This window comes from Seriola lalandi, unplaced genomic scaffold, assembly GCF_002814215.2.
Source record: "Seriola lalandi dorsalis isolate HSWRI2012SDOR001 ecotype SW California unplaced genomic scaffold, Sedor1 jcf7180002054695, whole genome shotgun sequence".
Lineage (NCBI taxonomy): Eukaryota > Metazoa > Chordata > Actinopteri > Carangiformes > Carangidae > Seriola > Seriola lalandi.
Window position 1 is genome coordinate 1 of NW_019525248.1, and position 22,424 is coordinate 22,424.

Below are 22,424 nucleotides of genomic sequence, written 5' to 3' on the forward strand. Positions count from 1 at the left end.
TGAGCTCAACTTAAACACATACAGCATCTTTATTTAAATGAGTTCCTTGTTGTTGCCTGCAGCTCTCAACCTGTGGGTGATACAGTAGAGTTGGAAGTGACCTTCGTTACTGCTGCAAAACAAACTAATTTAGATCTCATGATGTGTGATACTTTTATCAAGCATCGCCATAACAGAGTGTATGGGTGTAACATGTGGGAGTGACCCTCATGTTCTTTTTGTGCTATTTGTCCTGTCTTGAAATCCAGATAGCAAAATGAAACTTCTTGCCTGGGTGCTCGGCCCGAGTCTGGCCCATATACTTCCACATCTATGTGTATGTTCCAGAATTGGTCCGGATGTGGAAGTATAGCATCTTACAATCATGCCGTATGTGGGCCAGATTCGGGCCGTGGAACCAGGCGTGTACTGGACCAGGAGAAAACAAGCATGTGACCAATGCTTTATTTTGCGATCTGGGAAAAACTGTCACATTGAAACCTTCAAAAGAAAAACTTTCACATATGCTGCATGATTTTTTTTTTTACTGCTGGCGTTGCTGTGCCTAAGTACAGCCTCACAGAGCCACGATAGCGTGCTGTAGACTCTTTAGTTTTGTGCCTCATACAGCTATTAAATGAAATCTTCAAAAAGGAGATTTATGAAACTGTGAGCCCTCCTGTGTGAAAACCATATGTTGGAGGAAGACTAGATTTCTGTTTTGCCAGAATCAGTGAAAACCAAGCCGGGCTACACCCACTATAACTACTCAAAACACTAAAGATAATCTGGAAGGACACTAAAACGTATAAACCACAGCAAAACAGTAAATCATAAGCTTTCACTGCATATTTATTTCAACACAATACAGTATATACACTTTCAAAATTGCAAATCTTTGAAAAAGAAAAGAAAAAGAAATAAGAACTGGAAAGAGAACATCACCAGTGATTAGCAGTATGGCTGTCACTTTTTCACCTTCTTGACATAAACATTCATAGAGCATTTCCATCAAATGTTGAGCACAGAGATGTTTCAAATCAAACATACATAAATGCGTTACACAGCATAGTTAATCATTTGAAGAGTAAAATAATAATTTTTGAGCATTTCCAGCAGTTTCGTTTGATAAATAGAATCATTTGGGAATAAGATGTAAAAGGCAGTAGTTGTTTCTTCCTGGAAAGAAAAGCAGGAGAAGTAAAAACAGCAACTAAGAACTAAAGTAATAGTAAAAGTTTGAAATGAAACTTTCACCACATTTGATGAAATGATATCATTTTACTTAAGCTAGCATTGTTTTCTATTTTCTCCGAAGCAATGCAGATCTTAAGATAGTAGCGTTGTGAGGAAAACACATTACATCACACATCTGAAGAAGCTGAAATAGTAGCACTACTGTAGGCTGGATTTTCCAAGGACGTGTAATACAGTTTTTTAAAAGTTACACAGAACTTTCCTTCGCTCACACACTCACTCACTCACTCACTCACACACACACACACACACACTCACTGAGTCATTGAGTTTATGTAAAGGACGCTGACGGACACACTGAGCATCCTCAGGTGACAGATGGTCACATCACTTTTAGTCAGCTCATTATCGCAGTAAGTCCCTGGCATCGGAGATAACAGGTTTAAATGCTTCAGTATTCTTAGGAAACACCTCTGCAGTGTGTACAAGGTGGGCACCGTGCATGGCAATGGACGATACAGCTTTGCATATAACATACTAGTTTCTTTGATATGGTGTATAATAAAAAAAACCATTCTGCTCAGACTCTCTCATGACGCTAAACCCACATAGAGAGGCACGATTAGTTAGAAAATTGTGTGATTTTTCTTTTGTGATGCACAACACATAAAGTAACTATAAACAAAAAAACGTATCAGTTTCTCTTTAAATTTTGCATGTGTATGTATATACAGTATGTCTGTGTGTGTGTGTGTGTGTGTGTGTGAGAAAGAGAGGGCGGAGGCTTGAAACAGCAAAGATGAAAAAATTTCTATATTTGAAAAAATAAAATAAAAAAGGTATGAAGTTCAGTAAACGTAAGAAGATTTCCAGAAAGAAAATCTTCAGCTCCAACAGCGCCTATAAAATCTTTTATGAGGTGGCATAAATCGAAACCGTCGCCGCTGTTCGTTATAGATCTGCATAGCAAGGTGTGGCTGCTGGAAATCATTAAAAATTAGGGAATGTGGTGTAACACTGATGTGCAGAGAAGATGACAAAAGTAAAAACTTTTATCAAGTACTTTCCACTGTGACGTGGAAAAAAAGAATGGCTGCTGTCCACTGGCGTGACGGCGGTGTCCTGGAGTGATGTGGTGCCATAACGCCTCGGCTATAACCGTTCTCTACAGGACGACGTTTCCATCGAGTCTCAGAGTCCAGTTCTTTGAATGCGACTGGTAATTTGGTTTCTCAGTAGACCATCAGCTTTCATCCATCTTCTGCAGCTTTCGGATCCTGGTTAAGACACTCGACGGGGCGGTTGTCAGGACAAATTTCCTTTTTTCAAACTGTTTGTCTACAAGAATAACTTCAGTTTTTCATAGTTGTTGAACGGGTTTTGATATTTTCCTGTAATGAGCAGGATGGAGGAACAGTGCCTGACCACCTGTCTGAGTGTCCTCCTCAAGAGAGGTCACGTCTTTGGCGTTATGTCTTATTTAATTCAGGAGAAATGCCTTTAGATACACAGTTTTGTTTCCCCTCTTGTACCCTGGCACCTGCCTCCAAAAGGTCTCTATAGCTGGAATGGAGTGTCTTATGATACAAGGAGAACTTACTGATCCCATCCCCAAGCTCAGATACACCTGTAAATACACTAAAATATTTGGATGAAATCTGAGGTTACCAGAAAAGATTTACCACACAGGGCTTCGTGGAGGATGCAGGACATATTCTGTGCTTCAGCAGCGACACCGAGTCATGGTTTTGAGTGGAGTGATAATACATCAGTGGGATATGTTGTGGATAATAGCTCAGAAAACTGTAGAAATACTTTGACTGTGATGGTTTTTTTTCCCTCTTTTGAAAGCAGCTACAGTAATAATCTTTTTCTCCTCGAGAAGCAACGTTTGGCACCATTAGCTGCTCCCTCGTACCAGACTTAGAGCAGGTAAGATTGCTCTTCCAGGTGAAACTATGGGAGACACAAATCCACAGGGGTCAGCGTGCAAAAAGTTAGTTGGAAATTCTTGTCCATGTGTTTCTGGAAAGATACTGCTGATACCAAGTGGAAGAAGCAAGTATATATATATATATATATATATATGCATTTTTGGATGCGGGTAACAATGAAGACTGTCATGGCATCAGACTATTTCATGTAACAGAACAAAATCCAGAATTCCCTGTGAATTTGAATCACTAACATTACAATTGATCTGTCCTGATATTCATTTCATTGCTCATCTAATTAGTTGCCTTGAAACTGCTCGTTTAGCAGGAATGCTAATGATGGGTACAGTTAGCATCAAGAGGTTAGGCTACAGCAGATTACTTTAAGATTTCCTGCAGTCAGGATCAGTGTAAAAGTAAAATAAAAGGTCGGATTATAAGAGCTGTAATGATTAGTTGATTGATTAAGCAAAAATGCTAAATACATTCACTGGTACCAGCGTCTTGGTGTGAATATTTGTTGGTTTTTCTCTTCCTCTCTGATATTAAACTAGCTATCTTTGGGTTTTGGATTGTTGAATTTGCTATCTTGCTATTTTCTGACATTTTATGGAGCAAACCAAGTGGATAAATGAGAAAATAATTGAAAGACTGATAAAGAGTTAATATACTTTTGAACAAAAAATATGGAGAAGAGATTTCCCCATGCTGCCAGATCTGTTTTGCTTAGTTAAGGTTTAGTTGCTGCTGTCCCATCGCGGCCATCTGTATAAGTGGTTTAACTCAGCATGTGAGAGCTGGAGAGAGGCTTCCATGTGAGTCAGTATCTTCCAGGTGAAGATGTATTCCAAGCGTTCCAACCTTTTTACACGGTGACCTTTTCAGCTGATAGTGGAGAATGAGTCCCTCCTTTACAGATTCGGGGTTTGCCTGTGTTCGTGGCGTTATTTGATCCGTATAGATAGAACGACAAAGCTCGCCGATAGAGTACAGCTCTGCGTTATTTCCAGCTTGATTATTTGGCAGTCACGGTTCACTGGAAACGTATTTCCAGGAACTCCAACTATCCAGTGAAATGCATATCTCTGTGGTTGGATAGCTCAGGATATTTCCATGAATACACAAATCAACAGGAATTTGGTTTACCCAATGCAGAGCCAGCATGAGCACACTTGAATCTGCATCTTTCTTTGGCAGCTTGAAGATGAAACCGGGAGTCCTTGTCAATTAAATGAACAGTTGGACATTTTGGGAAACTGGCTTACTGGTATTTGCATTACCGCTGAGAGTTAGATGAGAGAAGCTGTAGCTGTTGCTTCATATTTACTGTAGTTATAAGAGTCGTATCAATCTCCTCATCTGACTCTTGGCAAGAAATCACATAGCTTGTTCCCAAAATGTCGAAATATGCCGTTAAGTATATTGTAAAAGGAATGACAGCAGCATTGTTTCATCTGGCCTGAGATCTCCAGTCGAATCAGATTTCAAGAGCTTGAACCAACAGACTCTCAGGAAGATTGGAAAGAAGCCTCTGTGACACAACTCTTCTCAGTCTTATGTAAGAGGAGTTTTAACAAGGATCTACCTCAGTCTTCTTTTCAGTGAAGCAACAGCTACATGTAGCTGCCATCTAAGACCTGAAGAGTGTTTACAGAGCTCAGTGACATCTTTGTGAAAACTGGACTAAGACTGCCCCCTAATAGTCGACCAAACATCATTAGTCGATGAGAAGAGTCTTAGTCGACACGGCTGGTCCCCGTGGTTATTACACAGTAAATCCATCTGTCGGGCAGGAAATCCAAAGTGTGGGATCATTCCAAGAGGGTGCAGGACGACTCCAGGAAGGTGACACACAAACTCTGCATTGGCCTATCATTCGTTAACCTCAAACATGGCTTATCATTTGAAACACGTAAGTAGCCTAATATTAGCCACTTAGCACGGCTGCTTGCTCTAACATTAGATAGCCGAGATAAATATGGTATCCAAGTGTTCGTGGGAACTGGCGAAACTGAATTACCTCGTTTACTGCACTTTTGTGCATTTCTGCACAAATATAAATCTATAAATTCATAAGTTATGTGACGTTTTGAAATACAACTGTTCAGACTCCGCGCTGGTTCTTCCGACACATTCAGAGTTAGGCTTGGGATGATATTTGATAATATTGAATATCGCAATATTTCCCGCCGAATGTGAAATATTTCTTTTTTTTGCAGTCATGCCTTGCTGCAGAGTCCGACCCTCATTTCACAGGTTTGCTTGCTGTACACTGTGCCTTGGCATGTGACATATAAAACTCTGAACTGCTGTTTAGTGGCAGCATAAAATACAATATGATTATATTACTAAATCTACTTTATAACTATTATCCCATACTATCATCCTAAAACCTTTTTCTGACGCCCCCCAAAAATATACATTTAAATAATCAAATTAACATCATAAATGTGCAACGACTAGTCGACTAATGTCTTGAACAACAACTACCAGTCGACTGTAGCAAAATCTTTGGGTGGGGGCAGCCTTACATTGGACTTTGTATGGGTCTCTGTTTCATCTCTTTGCTGAATACAGTTTTACTGTAACTAGCTTTCAACAATTAAATTCATTAAGTAAATAAAAAGAGAGAGCCAACACAGAGGTCAACACAAAGTCACTTTATTAAGTTTAGGGGCGGGTGGAGCAACTGAACGTGGGGATCTCCCTGATCAGGATTTCTTCAACTCTCACTCACTCTCGTCTGTCCTCTAACAGGCAGAACCAGCCTCTTACTTGAACAGAGTGTCTGCAGATAATGATGTCCGAGTATTTGCTCCGAGCTGTGATCCAAAAAAAAAAAAAAAAGACAGCTCCAGCGAAGCCACACATCAAAAGTCACAATTTATAATCAAAAATCGAGGAAAATTAATTAATTAAATTGATTGATTAATTAATTTTCCTCCAAAACAACCAGAAGTTGATTAATAGACATTAGGGAATGCGGTGCACCTCTGGCTGCATTGCCAGATGCAGCACAGATCAGCTGGGTAAGTTATTCTCCTCTGCAGCCTTGGCTTTAACAGCATGTTCTGCTGATGGGGTTGAAAGTGTTTGTGCATGAGGGCGTTTGTTAAAATGACTGTTATCTATGTGATGCATGTCACTCTAAGAGCCTTTACAAAAGTCATTTCTTGAACGTTCTTATGTTTGTTTAATTAGCACGTGGACATCATCAGATCCTTTTAAATGCTAATCCGTGGGGACAATCACTGTCAGCGTCTCTGACCCCACGGTAAGATGTTCTGACAACATTAACATCCAATATTCTTTGCTTTCTGTTTTTTTTTTTTCTGTTTTTTTTCTACCTCCAGCAGTAACAGTGGAGACACGGTGCAGAAAAGAAAAAGAAGCATTGGGAGATATAGGAAATGAATGACAACATAATGACGTTACACCAAAGATTTTGACAGCCCAGAGGACTGTTTGACGGCAAGTGCCAGCCCATCCGATCCTGGGAAGGTCACACCACCAGCCTGATTGGCAGTTTGTCTAAAACACACTTCCCACACGGAGAGTCCTCCTCACATGGTTACCCATAATCCTTGAATGCAGGTTATCAAATCTGTCCTCTGAAGCGACAAGGAGTTGACATGTTTCAATCAAATATGGGTGTGGGATATTTCCACCCCTTTCCAAAATGTTTTTGTTGGTACACAAACGCTTTGTCTCAGCTGTTTCATGATTCCAGTGTGTCTGTGTGTGCCATCTAGCAGAGAGAGGTTTAGCAGAGATGTTCCTTTAGTAACAGTCCAAAACAGGGTTTCCCTGCTGCCCCCTTTGCACCTCCTCCTCCTCCTCCTCCTCTTCCTCCTTCTCACCATAGGTTAGCAGATAGTACACCTGGTCATCAGTGTTCATGCAGTAAAGGTTCATCATGATTTGATCTGCTGTGCACCTGCCTTACCCAAGTTGAGTGAATTCAGAGTCCTGCTCTTCTCTGCTGCAGCCATGTGTGGTGGTCGTGGGGGACTGGACTTTGCCAATTTCCTCTAGGGCACTGGCCAGAGAGTCCAGGTCCCCCGAGTCCTGGTGCTGGGCTTCCCAAAGACTCAGAATCACTGAAGAAGGGCTCTCCTGACATGCAAAGTAGCACAGGTTCCTACAGGCGAGAGACATTTGAATATTATATTGAAGTAGATCACGTGACAAGTAGCTGTAACTGAAGAGAACAAATGAGCAGTTCAGCAATGAAGTGATTGTTTATCACAGTTTATGATCAAACTTCACAAGAGACACGTTCAAAAGTTTTTAATAAAGGTAAAGCTCTAAAAACACCGGATCCTACATTTCCCATCATGCAACTGGACAGCAGCTTTCAGCATCTTTCAGCATGCTTAGACCTTGCCTGTCTTCTAAATGCTAATTTCTTTCAACCGCCCAACACCTGCAGTTTGGTTTGTAAGTCCCAACCTCTTAAGTGACATCACTATGACATCACCAGGGTTATTTCCTCAAACAGCAGAGCAACAGAAGACACTGCGTCATGGTTTTCTTCGGCTGAGGAGTGGCCGCCTCCTCGTGACAACTACTAAACTCAGTGTAGTGGTTGCTGCCATTTGAATTTCCAGCTTACTTGTTTTTTTATAGTCAACACAAATAAATAAATAAAATAAAAAGGATTCCCACCAGACATGTAAATCTGATCTTTGAATAACAAAAATTCAATTAACTATTTAAAAAGTGTAAAAACAAAAAACAAAAACATCTACTTCTTCTCCCTCATTGAATATGCAAATATTTTTCACTTCAATGAAACCTCCACTTTCTCTGCACTGGAGATTTCACACTTGTATAAGTTGCATATTGGAGATTAACTGGCTTCCAAAAGAACTTGTGATTCAGAAAATGCTGATTGTATGTGCACAACTTAAACTTAAAGGTGAAGGTTAAACAGTCAAGTGAAGTAACAATAAGCAAAAGACATTTGTGAGCGGAGGAGGACGTTAATAAAAATGTTTTAACTCATGCAGAGGTGGAACGGAGCAAAGATTGTATTTTAATTGGAAAATATCTTTAAAAAAGAAAAAGAAATCTCATGATCTCATTAATCATCAGCATAGATTAATTAACTTAGTTTGTCCCAAGGCTGACAATAACAGCAATACAGTAAAATTTAGTTACAGTTTGTGCTGTGAACTCATGTGGTTTATTGTGTGAGAAAACGCACGCTGCAGGCCAGATTTCATTTACACTACTGCTGTTGTTATAACACCTCTCCAACAGGGTGCACTGTTTCATCACAATGGGATTTCCTTTGTTGCCTTCTACCCGCTTTTCCTCCACATCCCACTTTCCCTCCTCAGTGTGATAACGTTCCCACACATTCAGAGAAATAATTACCAAAATCAGCTTAACTAGGTAGAGACATTCCCATTACATGCTTCTCGGTGTGTTCGACTGGGCTGAAAAAGCTCTGAAATCCTTTCCCATTCCTCGGTCACAGATTTCTTTTTTTGTTTTCAGACCCGTTTTAAGTGAAATTCCTTAATCACATAGTTTCTGTCTCAGTTTCTTAGTCAACTTTTCCCTCTCATGTTTCTCCAACTGGCAAGACAGAGAGGCGTCTTTGTGGCTATAAGCTCTTCTCTCTCCGAGGCGCATGCAGAGATCACCCCATCACCAAACAAGTGAAAATCCTCACACAGCCTACGCAAATACTGACCTGGCACAACCTCTGGAGAGTTTAGCAGGAGCTGGAGGACGCAGCACATGAAGACGTGCTGCTAATGAGGAGTGCTAACATGAACACATTTTCTTGCCAGAGGCTGGCCTGTCAGCAGTCTGAGACCTTCCTTCAGATTTCTGCACAACACGGCCTCTTCTCTCCAGTTATTCTGACTGCGCTAAAGTTACATCTCTCCCTCTCTCTCTGTCTGTCTGTCTGTGTGCATGTGTTTCTAGATCTATAATGAAATCAGCAGTGTGGCGTGTTACTGAAGGCTGGTTGGTGATGGGAGATTAGGGCTGACACGGTGCCTAAATTCCAGATATAAAAATAGTATTCAAAGTGGGAACAGTGTTTACATAGTGGAGAGGGCAGAATATGCAGCTTTTCAGTCATTATTAAACCATTTTGTATGAACACCTAAACAGAACATACCAGCTGATTCATGTGACTGCAGCTTGCGTAACACACAAATGACTCAGCAACTGGCAAATGGTAAGTGAAGAATGAGAGTGCTATAATTCATACCTGTCTATGTGGAGCTTTTGAGCCAGGAGCTGCCAATCCTTCCCCTTGGCATTAGCCGTGTCAAAGGTGGCGCTGATCCGCTGACGGATAGACAGCGGGATTTTAAAGGCCCGTGACCCTGTCTGAGAGGTGATGGTACAGTCCGACTGAGTGAAAAAGGGAACCACTCCCTTCTCATTCTGGTAACAGGAAAGAAAGAGCGAGGTGTCAGCATGATACTGATAGTGCAGCTTATAATCTTCAATATGAAGACAAGGACGGGGGACTTATCGAGACAATTTGCAATCCATACATGAAAAGCTCCCTGAGAGGCTCATTAAGCAAGCTCTTAAATCAAATCAAGAGTTATTCAGTCTAATAAAAGAACCTATTAGCACGGCGCATGACTGCCCACACACCGCCTCGTCTACGAGCGCCACTCACCTCCACCACAGACGTGTAGACCTGGAGTATCTGCTCCTCGCCTTTGACCTGTCGTACGCTGATCTTGCAGGAGAGCTGGGACGAGGAGTGGCTGTACCGCTCCAGAGAGAAGGCACACTGCAGGGGACGCTGGTTACTGGCCCACACCTGAGAAAAGGAGAACTCCTGCAGGGCGAGGAGGAGACGGCGGAGGGCGGACAGGGAGAACGATGGAGGCATTAGGCAGGGGAGACAACAAACTCATTAAACCCCCAGCTAAACACATTTGTTATTTGAATCCTGCTTTGCCACCCACTTTGCTGTTTACATGATTAATTAAGACTGAATGAGTGGCCTCTTTAGCCGATCATTGATGCTAGCTAATCAAGCAGTTTACCCGTCAGAAAGAGCACCACCAGTCATTTGAGCCCCTGGGGGATGAAAATGCAGCCTGCTAACCGTCTGAAAGAGCCGCAGTCGTTTGTGCAAATATTTAATAAATTACACGGTATTTTACTCATTGCTGCTTGGGAAAAATTAATTAAGTTACTTTACAGTTCTTTCACTTTACACCCTACAGTGTGGCTAGTCTTCATGCAGTCATTAGTTCCATGAATATCACAGACCCAAGCCCACATTATTAGCAGAAATAGTCTATGTCATGACAGAAAATCATCGTCTGAAGATTTTTTTTAATAGAAATAGAGCCCACAGAATTAAATTCAGGCCATATTTACCACATTATTGACTTTTTGTCTTCTTTTCTAAATTCTGATAATATAAAGCTTGTAAATGCCAGAGTATTAGATCAGGAACCATATGTGATTTTGGAATTAGGACAGAGATGCCTTAACTTACTCTGTTTGCACTGCATTTCCCCCCAAATGTGATAGCTGGAAAAACCTAAAGTAACAGAGCCGATGGAATCTAAAAGGCCAATTTTGACTCCCATTACTAACTACAGTGTGACCCAGACAGTGGCGCAGTGAGAGCAGGTCAAAAACACTGTTTTACAGATGAATCATCCTCTCTTCAGATCCATCAGACAGGAGGATTGGCTACTTGTAAAAGCCTCCTTCAGGCAAGAGTAGTGTCTGAATGAAAGCCTATAGTCATCTTCACTGTTGGACCCTCACATAGTGGCTCTTCCCTCTCCAAGTAAACCTTGTTGGTATTCTGGAGGCACTATGGTGGGCTAATTCTGCTAATAGGATGTCACTGGTGGGATAAACATCACAGGGCAGAGCAGAACATGCAGCATATAGACCCCTAGGAAGATAACTATATGATGTGCGTGCGTGCGTGCGTGTGTGTGCCTGCCTGGCAGTCATAATTAATTTTGTAAGTGTGTGTGTGTGTGTGTGTGTGTGTGTGTGTGTGTGGGTGAGATAGCTAGTCTTAGTGATATCGTGCTGTGCCCTTGCTGCTGTCCTTTGGCTTTGATGTGACCATGTGAGAAGTAGGGAAACTGGTGGAGGAGAGAGTTCTGACGGAGGAACAGAGGAGGCTGGGAAGATGAAGGTCCCAGCTTCTTTCCCGATCTGTGACCCTGACAAAGCACTGCTCGCTTTAAATTAGAGCTGAGATGCACATGCTGTAAACCTGCCCGCCGCTTTACATTCCTTTGCTCCAGATGAGGCTGACTCACAGTTAGAGACTGCCTACCTGGCAGGTGGTGAAAGGCTTGATGCTCCAGAGTAACTGTGGGACGTCCTGGATGGACACCTGGAGGCTGAAAGTGTTCCCCCTGAACAGCATCACTTTAGGCTCCTCCAGCAGCCGCCCACCCCTGCTGCGCTCGCCCACTGCCACCTCCTGATAAGGAAAGGTATGGGTTGTATTTCAGTAGGTGGGGTGGGGGTTAGGGAAGTAGAAGAAAAAGGTAGATATTTTATATGGTTGAAACACTCACTGTACCAAGCTGGGACTCTCAGCACACAGCATTTCATGTACAACAGAACATTTCTGTTGACTGATAATTCATCAAGAATTTATAATAAACAGAAAACACAGACAACTTTGATTCCCATTGTAATGATTTATCGAGGGTGAAGAGTTTAATTAAACAAAAAAAGACAAATTGAAAAGAGCTGACAATCATTAGTTTCTTAAAGGGGCTATTTGTAAGTTTTCCTGCAGTTGGCGGTGATTGTCGTTTGACAAGAGCTTCAGCCATTGTTACGTTTTACAAGATGAGTGGTTGTAATACGCCCTCTGAGCAGCGCTACATCTTCAGGGCAGATTGGAGGCCGCAGTGACTCAGTATCAGAAAGTGACGAGACGGGCTAGCTGGTTAGCGGGCTAACTTTACGCGATAGAAAAAAGAGTTAACATTGCCGTTGGTTTCCACCACTGAAGACAGCGATCGGCGAGAAAAGGAATAAAGTTGAGCCTCCAAAGACATCGTTGGGATGTCTGATTTTCTGACATTTTATTGAAAAAATAATTGGCTGATTATGTGATAAAGAAAATAACAATTAGTTGAACCCCAATATTGAAAATACAGTGGCTGTAAACTCATATTTCCCAAAACATCCAAGAGAACCATTTCCCCAAAACCAGCTTCAGAAATGTGTGCCTGTATTACATGGAACAAAAATACACACAATATGCTTTTAGTGAAGATTTTTCTTGGGTTTTAAGTGACGTGTGCGCTGCTTGTGCACCCTGGAAGCCTCCATTTTTATCTGCTGCTGTGACCATGATGTAAAAACAAATAAAACTCTAAACAAAAATAAAAGAGTGGTGCACTGTGCTTTCAAAACGCACCCAGAGTGATTGGGCTCTAAAAATTGAATTGCTCAATAGCGGCCCCCCAGAGCCACTGTTTCTGACAACAGGTAACCAGCCATAAAATGGATCAAAGGACAAATTGCATGAGTGACAAACCAACACTGTTAGAGCCTCAAAAATAAGATAAAGAGAGCCGTAAAAAAATAAAAAAAATTGCTCGTCAGACACACTGCTTGCACACAAAGACAAGACATAAACAGAGAACACCAGTCTTTTGTCAGTATTGCAGTTTTTGGACTCCTGCCTCATGATATTGAAATTTTTCCAGGTCATTGGAGAAGAATAACATGTGTAAACGTGTACTTGCATGTTTGTATTTACATCCTCTGCATCATGGGGATGCAAGGCGAAGGAGGGGGCGTGAGTCCTGTATGCGTGTTGCTTATCCTCTCAGTCACACAGCACAGAGAGAAGGGAAATGCAAAGCATACAGGCTGCCTTGAACCTGATCGATTCCTGCTTCAAGCTCACAGGGGAAATTAATTGTCGTATGAAGCACAAACAAAAGCCAACAAAAAAAGAACAAATGAACAAATAACCATGCCTGACTGATGGAGAGGTGAAGTGAATTGGCTCTTGGCACCTACATCCAATTTCTCTTTGTTCACATGCAATTCTACCTCTTGAATGGAGCCACAAGTGAAGCAGGACTATGGCTTTATGGGACAACTAACAGCGCTAATTCAGTAAAAGCTGTTTGTGTATTTCTAATTAGGAAAGGAAACAAATTACTCTTGCAAAAAGTATTTTATGGCTGCTGGAGCTTGAAACAAAAAGAGGTATATATGTGTTTTTTTGAGTGAGCCCAAACCGCGAGGAAGAGGAGGAGGAGGAGGAGGGTAAACGTTTCACAAAGCACCACTGAGGAGCACGACGACGAACTGGGGTTGGATCTGAGAATGTTTCTCATTTCAATGTGTTCAGATACTTGTCGCATGGAATGCAATGCGGAGATGTGCTTAATTAACAGAGAGCAAATTAAATTACGCAGAGAAAGGGCAGAGAAGCAACCTTAGAGCATCTGTTGTCTTTGTAATTAAAAGTCCCTCTTTGTCTCCAAGTCATCAGGCAGCTCCCAGTGGCGATGTTACTGAACAGGCAGATCTTCAGTGGAGCGCAAAAAAAAAAAAAACTCAGGCAGCAGTTCTTCCAGGCGAAACCACCAGCCAGACCAAACACTACAATTAGCATCTCTTATATAAAATACTTATCGCACATTATATACTAAAATTCTGTTGGAAATATTCATATTTTTAGCCACATTTGCAGAGTGGCTGTATGGAAGACAATGCCGGTTGTTCCAGACTGAAAAATGTCAACAAGTATTACAAGGACTGCCATGAAAATTTGTACAGACATTCATGGTTCCCTGAAAATGTATCCTACTGACTTTTCGGGATCCTCTGTAGAAAATACCTGCAAAAATAATGACATTCCACAAAGCCTTAGCTGATGTAAACTGTACAATGGTCACAAAAGTAAATATTACCCACTGAACACCAGCATGACAGCACTGTCAATGTGAGCACGTTAGCATGCTGATGTTAGCAGTTAGCTCAGAGCACGGCTGCTCACATGGCTGTAGCCCCTTAGCTATTTTCAAGTTTATTCTGCCGCTGAATGTAGTTTCTTGCCGGGAGCGGGTGCTGGTGATTGAGCTTTGGCTATTGTTGCGTTTACAAGACATGATGTTATAATACGCCCTCTGAGCAGCGCTACATCTTCAGCGCAGATTGAATGCCTCAGTGAGTCGCTATCGGAAGATGACGAGATGGGCCGGGGCTAGCTGGTTAGCGTGCTAATTTCAGTAGAAGAAAAGACGTTATAGAGACAAAAGTTAACATTGGTGTTTTTCTTCTATCGCTGGAGAGTAAAGGAATGAAGTTTGAGGCTGAACTCACGTTTCTTCTAGACTGGTAAATAAACAGCTGTTAATGCTAATGCTAGCTATGTAGCATTAGCAAAACTTACAAATAGCTTCTTTAATGTGGAACTTTGTGGGTGTGGTTTTATGGGCAGGGTGAATAAAAGAAAATCATCCTGTACGACCCCTCATTTAAAAAGGTGGCAGTAAAATAAAAACAATGTTTTTGAAATTTTGACAAAACAAAACTATTCATTTGGGAGCAACTAAGACATTATCATTCTTTCTTTACATTGAATCATTCCTGATTCCTCATCGCTTCCCTCTATATCCTCCCTTTTCCCTCATACCTGAAATGCATGGGGCGTGTCGTCCACACAGTAAACCCTGAGGGTGAAGCCCAGAGAGTTGCTAGTGTCCGGACTACCAAACACAGCCAGCCTCAGCCGCTTGGCCACCTCCTGGTTCAGCGGCTCCCCCACCAGGGCGTAGCGACCCGGGTGCTCCAACAACACGTGGCACCTCTGGGCTTCCAGCAGACAGTAGCAGGATGCGCTCTCCTCGTCCACGGACATCACTTCCTGTTGAGGCAGGGATACATCAGGAGAGACCAGATTCAGTTCTGGTGCATTAAACAGATGCTCTTGAGCCCATAGCAGTTCATCTCAGGGTTAATCATGACAGTTCAATACTGGGATGCTGTCTTGCAGATGATTTTTTGAGCTCTGATTTTTGAGGATTCAGCACCCAGTTATACACAGTGGAGCTAAGCCTGCTGATTCATGATTATTAACATTTCAATTACAGCCAAGAATGTGCTTGCAGAGGGAGGAAGGGGCTTTAATTTAACCATCAAACTGAAAGATGAACATTCATGCCTGTGATACGTGAGTAATGCACCACTTTGCACATTTGATTGATCAGGCAAGATTTATTATTCTGTCCATTATTACCTGTACAAAAACAGACAATAATAATATTTTGCAGTCAAGTAATGAGCCGTGACTGCAAAATAGAGCCATGGATCCGGCAGAGAGCCATGGATCCGGCATTTAAATATTTACAAGTGACTGTATTGTTGTTAGGGATGTTATTTAGACACTTCACAGACAGTAAATTGAAAATTTTCCCTCATACACAGACTCACATAGGATCAGGAACTGAGCAAACTGAGCGAGGGCCAAATGAATAATGACACATCTCACTAAACAGATGGGGATACAGTAACACTGACAAAATGGATTAGCAGGTTGCAGTTGGATCCAATGGCCAATTGCTCCTCATCTCGAGCTCAATCCTCCCTAAATCACCTTTAACTGTGACCCACAGGTCCCCTCTGCATATGGCCTGCTTGAATGAATATAAAGCAACGCAGGGTAATTTAGTGGACCACAGCTTCCAAAAACCCGCCCCATTAGTGCTGCAGCAGACATGAAGGATCTCCATGACATAGCTCATCCCCGCCAGGCAGCCGGGGAGAAATGATGGAGTCAAACTCTAGCAGTACAAAAGTGCAAGCTTTAATGGGAATGGCACTGAGAGGCAGACGGAGAGAGAGAGAAGAGGGGAGAAAGAAAGAAAGAGGAAGGCAGACGGGGGAGAGAGACCTCCATTTCCCATTATATCACTAATTCCAGAGATTAGGGTTTGAGTAAGCATCCTTCCTGAGATAAAGGGCTCATTATTTCACAGTGACAGAGACAGGTCACACCTTTGTATTTTCTTGGAGAACATCCCTTCTTCTTTTCCCCGAACCTGTCTGTATCTTTCTGTCTATCTCTTCCTTCTCCGATGACTCCCTCCGCTATTCTCTCCTTTCTGATGGCATATAGCTCCCATCAGTGATGAGTCTTTTGATAGCTCCCTTTTGTGCAACACGTCTGCTGGCAAATTACATCTGTGTAAATGTCACACAGAGTGAAAGAACCAGGCTGGAAGAGAGCCACAGGCCTTCCTAGGTCACGCGCAGATGGTGGCGCGGGGGTCACTCTGTCGCGAAGAGGTCTCCTCAGCTTTTTGATGAGGTTAGTTAAACATTAAAAGAGCATCTTAGATATGTCTACTCTGCCGAGAAGGCACCAGAAAAAGGATAGAGGGTGTTTGGATTCAAGTCGGATGTCTGAACAAGTCCTCTGTGAGACTGTGAAGTAGCTCTACAGGGCAAAGTTGAAGGACTTTTCAGACGTGTTATTTTACTGAAAGAGCTGGATGTGAGAAAAAGGCAGCAATCACAGAGATAGCACTATAATGCATTTAGAGGAATAAAGTATTAAATTTTTTAAAAAGCACACTTGACAGTTTTCTTTATCTATTTTTGACCTCACACAGAGTTTTCAGACTGGAGTAGGCAGAATTATTTTAGTTTAAAATATTCAAATATTATCTACGATTATCAACAGAATGTGTTGAAATAAAACTCTTGACTTTATGTCAAAGATATCTATGTAGGGGCGTCGTGTAGCGTAGTGGTTTAAGCAGGCGCCCCATGTGTAGAGGCTACAGTCCTCGCTGCAGTTGGCCCCGGTTCGAATCCCGCATCGGACGGCCTTTCACTGCATGTCATTCCCCCTCTCTCTGCCTCCCCGTTTCCTGTCACTCTCCACTGTGCTGTTCATTAAAGGCATAAAAGCCCAAAAAATATACTTAAAAAAAAAAAAAAAAGATATCTATGTATTGTGTTGTAGGGATATCTGCAGAAATTAACATGCTAACCAGCTAGCCCTGCACCTCCTGTCTCGTAATATCAGTCTGCACTTCAAGAGGCGATAGTGAACCACTGTAGCGTCCGGTCTGTCCTCAGTCTGACGAGAGGATGAAAAAGTGGTAACAGTGACGAGGCTATAAACCTGTGTTGCAGCCGTCCTCTCTTGGCAACATTCCTCCACTCTTTCCTCAAGCTCAGCTATCGATGCAGCTGCTCTGGCTGCTCTCCCTCTCCCTCATGTATCTCAACCTTTTGTGTTTTGTCCTCTGCTCCTGCCACCACTTTACCTTCCCTGTCTCTGGGAAGACTGGGAGTGAAATCAAAAAACAATATGTTAAATTATCAGATTTCAATGTAAACCTGTGTGGAAAACATTATTCACTAATCCGTGCAGATTTGGCAACATTTCAACAGCTGCCCTATTCAAGCTAACGCTGGCTCAACGTGAGGGTGGGGGTTGAAACTTGATTGTGATTAGCCAGTGAGTAGCCCAGCATGCTCTCATGCGCACCCCGAATGACAGGTACACACCAGCCCACCAGGATTTGTGCTGGTATGCCTGATGGCCAATGTAAGAGGAGGATGGAGGAGAGACCAAAGAGTGCATTTCCTTATTTCTTACTCTAGGGGTGGACACCTCAACTTTATGGTAATATGCTACAAATTCTTGCATTCTGCTCTTTTAAGCTTTTAGCAGTTTTTATTGAACTGTATGTGTCTGCAAATTTCATTTTCAAAAAAGCTAAATAGCATAAAAACAAAAAAATAAAATAAAATCGGTTTTCTGATAAAGATGAAAATAATAATGTTGAAATAGCTCAATCTATTTGGTGTATAGTATTTTCTGAGATTCACATAAACCCAGATTCAAAGCTTAAATATTCATTTCTCTGACAGTCATACTTTTTGTCCCTGTATGATAATTACTTTCAAAGAGAGATCATTCATAGGCCACTGAAATTTCAAATATCACTTATTAAACTCTATTCAATTCAATGTCATTCATATAGTGTAGAATCATAATAGAAATTATCTCAGGGCACTTTTCATATAGAGCAGGACTAGACTCTAGACCTGTCAACAAAATTCTACCGTGCTCAATCACAATGGAACCATAATAGTTATTTTTCATTTTAAACCATTTTAACATTTCAGATACAGTTTGCCATATAAACAAAAACAAACAAGCATACAGCAACATCTGCAGTGTGTATAGATGTTTCTCCTCTTTATGTAAATTTCACTTGTTCTGTTCAAATTTTCTGAACAGCGTCTATTCAGAATTCACAGATTCTGAATTGCTCATAATACTTTAAAAATACCACTATCATTTACTGTGAAAGACGTGAAAGTTTCAATGACTAATAGCCATCATTTGCATCTGGTCTGACATTTCTTTTGGACGTGTGACAGCATGAGGTAGAGCTGGAAAGGCTGAACTTTATGCAGAATGATGAATCTGAGCTGGCAACCCTGAAATCGGCTCCATGCTCGCATGACTCCACTGCAGGATGAAAAATTTTCATCAAAGTAACTCAGATCGTATTGACAGATCGTGCTGGTGAAATTTGTGTGTTTTGTACATGTTTGAGAAACCGCTCACCTCCCACTTGTTGTCCTGCATTTGTCTCTTTAGTCGAATGGTCCAGTTGCCAGCATCAACCTCACCACAGTGGGCTATGGTCAAGGCTATGGGACAGGACAGGTCAAGGCCTGGTGGTCCATACGTGACTGCAGGGCTCAAAAAGATCTCTGGCCCGTCCTCAGACAAAGTGCTGCACACAGAGGTAAAGGCACGTATTAAAACAACAAATCTCATGATATCACCATTATTCAGGATAAATTAAGCCTGTTTTCTGTCCCTGCTCTCTTGAACAGCAAACAGTTATCGAGTTTCAGAGTGTATAAACATGAGAACAAGAATCTCACTACTAATGAATCACTGCTTAATCAAGCATTCAGATAGCAGAGTGTGACCCTTGCCTCTGAACAAAGTAAACTCAAATCCTTGGACACTCATAATGAATCAATCCCTGACTAGCTGACACACAGACACACAGATAGAGGAAGATTAAAGCACCAAGACTAATGGACAGTGGGGCTGGAGAGGACAGGCTTTAGCACACAGCGTGTAAGCTTCGTGGGTCGATGGAGCTTATGAAGCCTGCTCTGGCCAGCCTGGTGACAGATTAGCTGGGCCAAGCTGCTCTTGGCCAGGGGCCCAATCTTGGCTGGAAGCCCTGAAGACTGAGAGCAATCGATGGGACCACCATCAGTCATGCAGCTGGCCCGGCTGGACACCTCACATACACAGGACACGATGTTGGTGCCGCTGTCACTGGAGCAGCATGGATATTTCTCAGCATCATTAATGCAGCTGCAGAGGGGACAGACCCTGACATGCAGGCACAGATGCATCACAAATGTGTGTGCGTGCACCCACACGCGTATGTACACAAATACAGAAAAACACCAACAGAGTGGAAATGAGTTAAGACATTGGAAGTAAGATGTGTCCCAATTCCATGATACATAATATTAATAAGCAGCTTTTTAGTATTTAGTTTATTCATATCAGAAAAGTGACAACATTAAATACAATCAGTATGCATATTAAATAAGCTGATGTTGAGGAACACTATTGAACCACAGATAAGATAGAGATGGGGAAGTTCCAAGAGAATCTTAGAAAACAAACAAATAAAAATGCATTAAATCTTTCAACAAACATTTTATTATCTCATTACCTTTTTTAAAATTATTTTATTATCTTTGTGGAGTTTTACTGCTGTGGCATCGAAAAGTTGCAGTTGTCTGGCCTTAATTATTACCATTATATCGTTATTATTATTTGCATGGTTTTGTATACCGACTGCAAAAACAGTTTATTATTAGAGCTGCAACTAACACTTATTTCACTATACTATACTTACTTTTCTGTATTTCAATTTTCAGTTATTCATTCGTTAAAATAGCGAAGATTGCGTTTCCTTGAGAAAAAGGTGACATCTACAGATGTCTTGTTTTGTCCAACCATCAGTATGAAACCCAAACATATTCGAATAACGGATGGCTATTAGAGAAAAACTGCAAATGTAACATTTGAGAAACTGAAACCAGAAATATTTGGATTTATTTTTGCTTGAAAAAGACTGAAACAATGAATCCATTAGCAAAATAGTTGCCAAAATTAATCGGGTAAGTTTTTTTTTTTAGCTTCTATGACAATTAGTACTAATAGAAAGCAGCATTCAATTGGTACACAGGTACAGGTAATCAAACCTCCCTGTTTTACTCCCATAGAGTTCAAAAACAAGTAAACCCAACAGCACTGGAGGAGTTCTGTTAGTTCTACTAGTTTCCATCTGAAACAATTTCCTGTAAAGAGCACGCCAATAAGACGGAGCTGAGAAAGTGACGATGTGCTGAGTACGTGTATGTATGTATGTGCGTGTGTGTGAGGGCATGCTGAGAGGTTAGCTTTCCCACGTGGCACATTGTGTGGTTGAAGTTGTTTGGTTCCTGTTGTTTTAACAATTTCTGGTGCCAAGTTTGGTGTGAAACTTTATTTTTCATTATGCTGTTACCAATCAACACTAAAAAATTAAAAGAGGTTATGATCTGCTGTCTAAAAATAAAATCACACATCCAGACAGCACCGTGGCCCTGCAGCTGCACTTTTGTGCTAATCAGCCCCAGGCTCAGAGGAAACCAAGGTTACCTGCTGCTGAGACTATGGTAATTAGCCAGATTGCCCGTGAGCAAAGATTAAAGATGGTTACTTAGCATCACTGACTGCGGTTATTAGAACAAAGAAATATCACTCCAGGATGATAGTTAAAGTATAGATAGTAGATTGGGGTTATTAGTTAAGTTTTGTCTCATATATACAGTTCAAACAACATTCCTCTTTCACTCAGATGACACTTTCCAGTGTGACATTCATTTATTTAATCAGAACACAATTATAAATAAATCATTTTCATAATGCCTGATTGGTGTTTGACAGTCTGTCTTTCAAGCTCTCACAGCAGTGTGGAGTTACACAGCCAGGAAACTAGAGTTTATAACAGAATTAATAACAAAACAAACAAAAAACTAGACAAAGGCAAAACCCTGCGTCAGAGTCTCTGTTACTCTGGACATAATCCATAAAGGACGATTTGAACAGTGTTGGTACAACAGCACTTTCTACTGAAGAAGTACTACCCACAAAAGCTGTCAACAATTCTTTCATTTATTACTAAATTGTCAATTGTCAATACTCAACATCAACAGACTATCAACAGTTACTGTTAGCATTTTATACCAGCCAGGTGGTCAAACAAATTGACTTCACCTGAGGCAATTTATCAGATATGCACTGGTGCCCCCAAGAGTTCACCTTTGATATTCCACTCAATGTAAACATTCGATAGCTTTGGTGTAAACTAGGAATACTTAATCTGATTCTGTCAAACCACAAAATACTTTTCCCAACTTTAGCTACTTAAAGCTGCACTAATCAATATTTTTTTAGGGACAAACCCACAGAGAATTATCAGCAGACTCTACAGTTACCCACAGGTTTTTAACATCTTTTAATGAACTGTTTTGATTTTATTTCCAACAAATGTACTGTTTTGGTTCGCTCTCACCGCTCTCATCAGCATTGTTTTTTACAGCAGGCAGCTGTTTTAGTGGACAAGCTCTAAAATCCCAGTGTATGTTATCTGCACAGCAGCAAACAGGAGACAGACAGAGTCGTACCCTTTTGACACCAAAATGAGCAGATTGACTCCTTTTATGCTGCCAGTCGAGTTTGCCGGACAGGACACACTCAGTGTCACCACAAGCAGTTACAGAGCACATACACACACACACAGACGCAGGGGAGAAAGATTGAGCTGCTAGCTGCGATGCAGAAAGGTAGGATGGATCCATAGTGCTGCCGTAATGTGTTGGAGCCTCCGTTTGAGATGCTTTGATTGGTGATTGTGTGTTTTTAAAACTTATTTTGGGGCTGCAGCTCACTCTTTCATCACTGAGTGTTTCTGATTTAGCGGCAGCGTGCGCCGCAGGTGTGTCACAGTGTTTGTGCTCTGAAAAGGGTTTTGTGTTTTACATCGATTCTGAAACATCAACCCTTTTCCATTGCAGACAAAAGCCCAATGTTAGCAGGTCTTAGCGGATGTTAGTGGGTCTTTTGACAAGTGCAAAAGTGGCTTTAGTGAATTACTGGGGGACATAATGGAGAACTTGGCTGGTACAGAACAAAGTATTTCCCCTATAAAATGGTGGGAACCAACACAAAGCTCAACGGTGTGAATACTGGAC

At 41.5% G+C, this 22,424-nt stretch overlaps 1 protein-coding gene across 1 annotated transcript in view; it reads right to left on the bottom strand.

Moving 5' to 3' along the window:
- Positions 1-813: 813 nt before the first annotated feature.
- The window catches only part of LOC111668034 (netrin receptor UNC5D-like), a 160,934-nt gene continuing 139,323 nt past the window's right edge, over positions 814-22,424 (bottom strand). Inside the window, exons 13-18 of the mRNA XM_023423945.2 lie at positions 18,712-18,883; positions 14,755-14,985; positions 11,413-11,562; positions 9,769-9,933; positions 9,346-9,524; positions 814-7,251 (exon numbers count right to left, since the gene is read on the bottom strand). Of these exons, the coding sequence (XP_023279713.1) occupies positions 7,053-7,251; positions 9,346-9,524; positions 9,769-9,933; positions 11,413-11,562; positions 14,755-14,985; positions 18,712-18,883 (1,096 nt within the window). The 3' untranslated portion in view covers positions 814-7,052. The remainder of the gene's footprint in view (positions 7,252-9,345; positions 9,525-9,768; positions 9,934-11,412; positions 11,563-14,754; positions 14,986-18,711; positions 18,884-22,424) is intronic.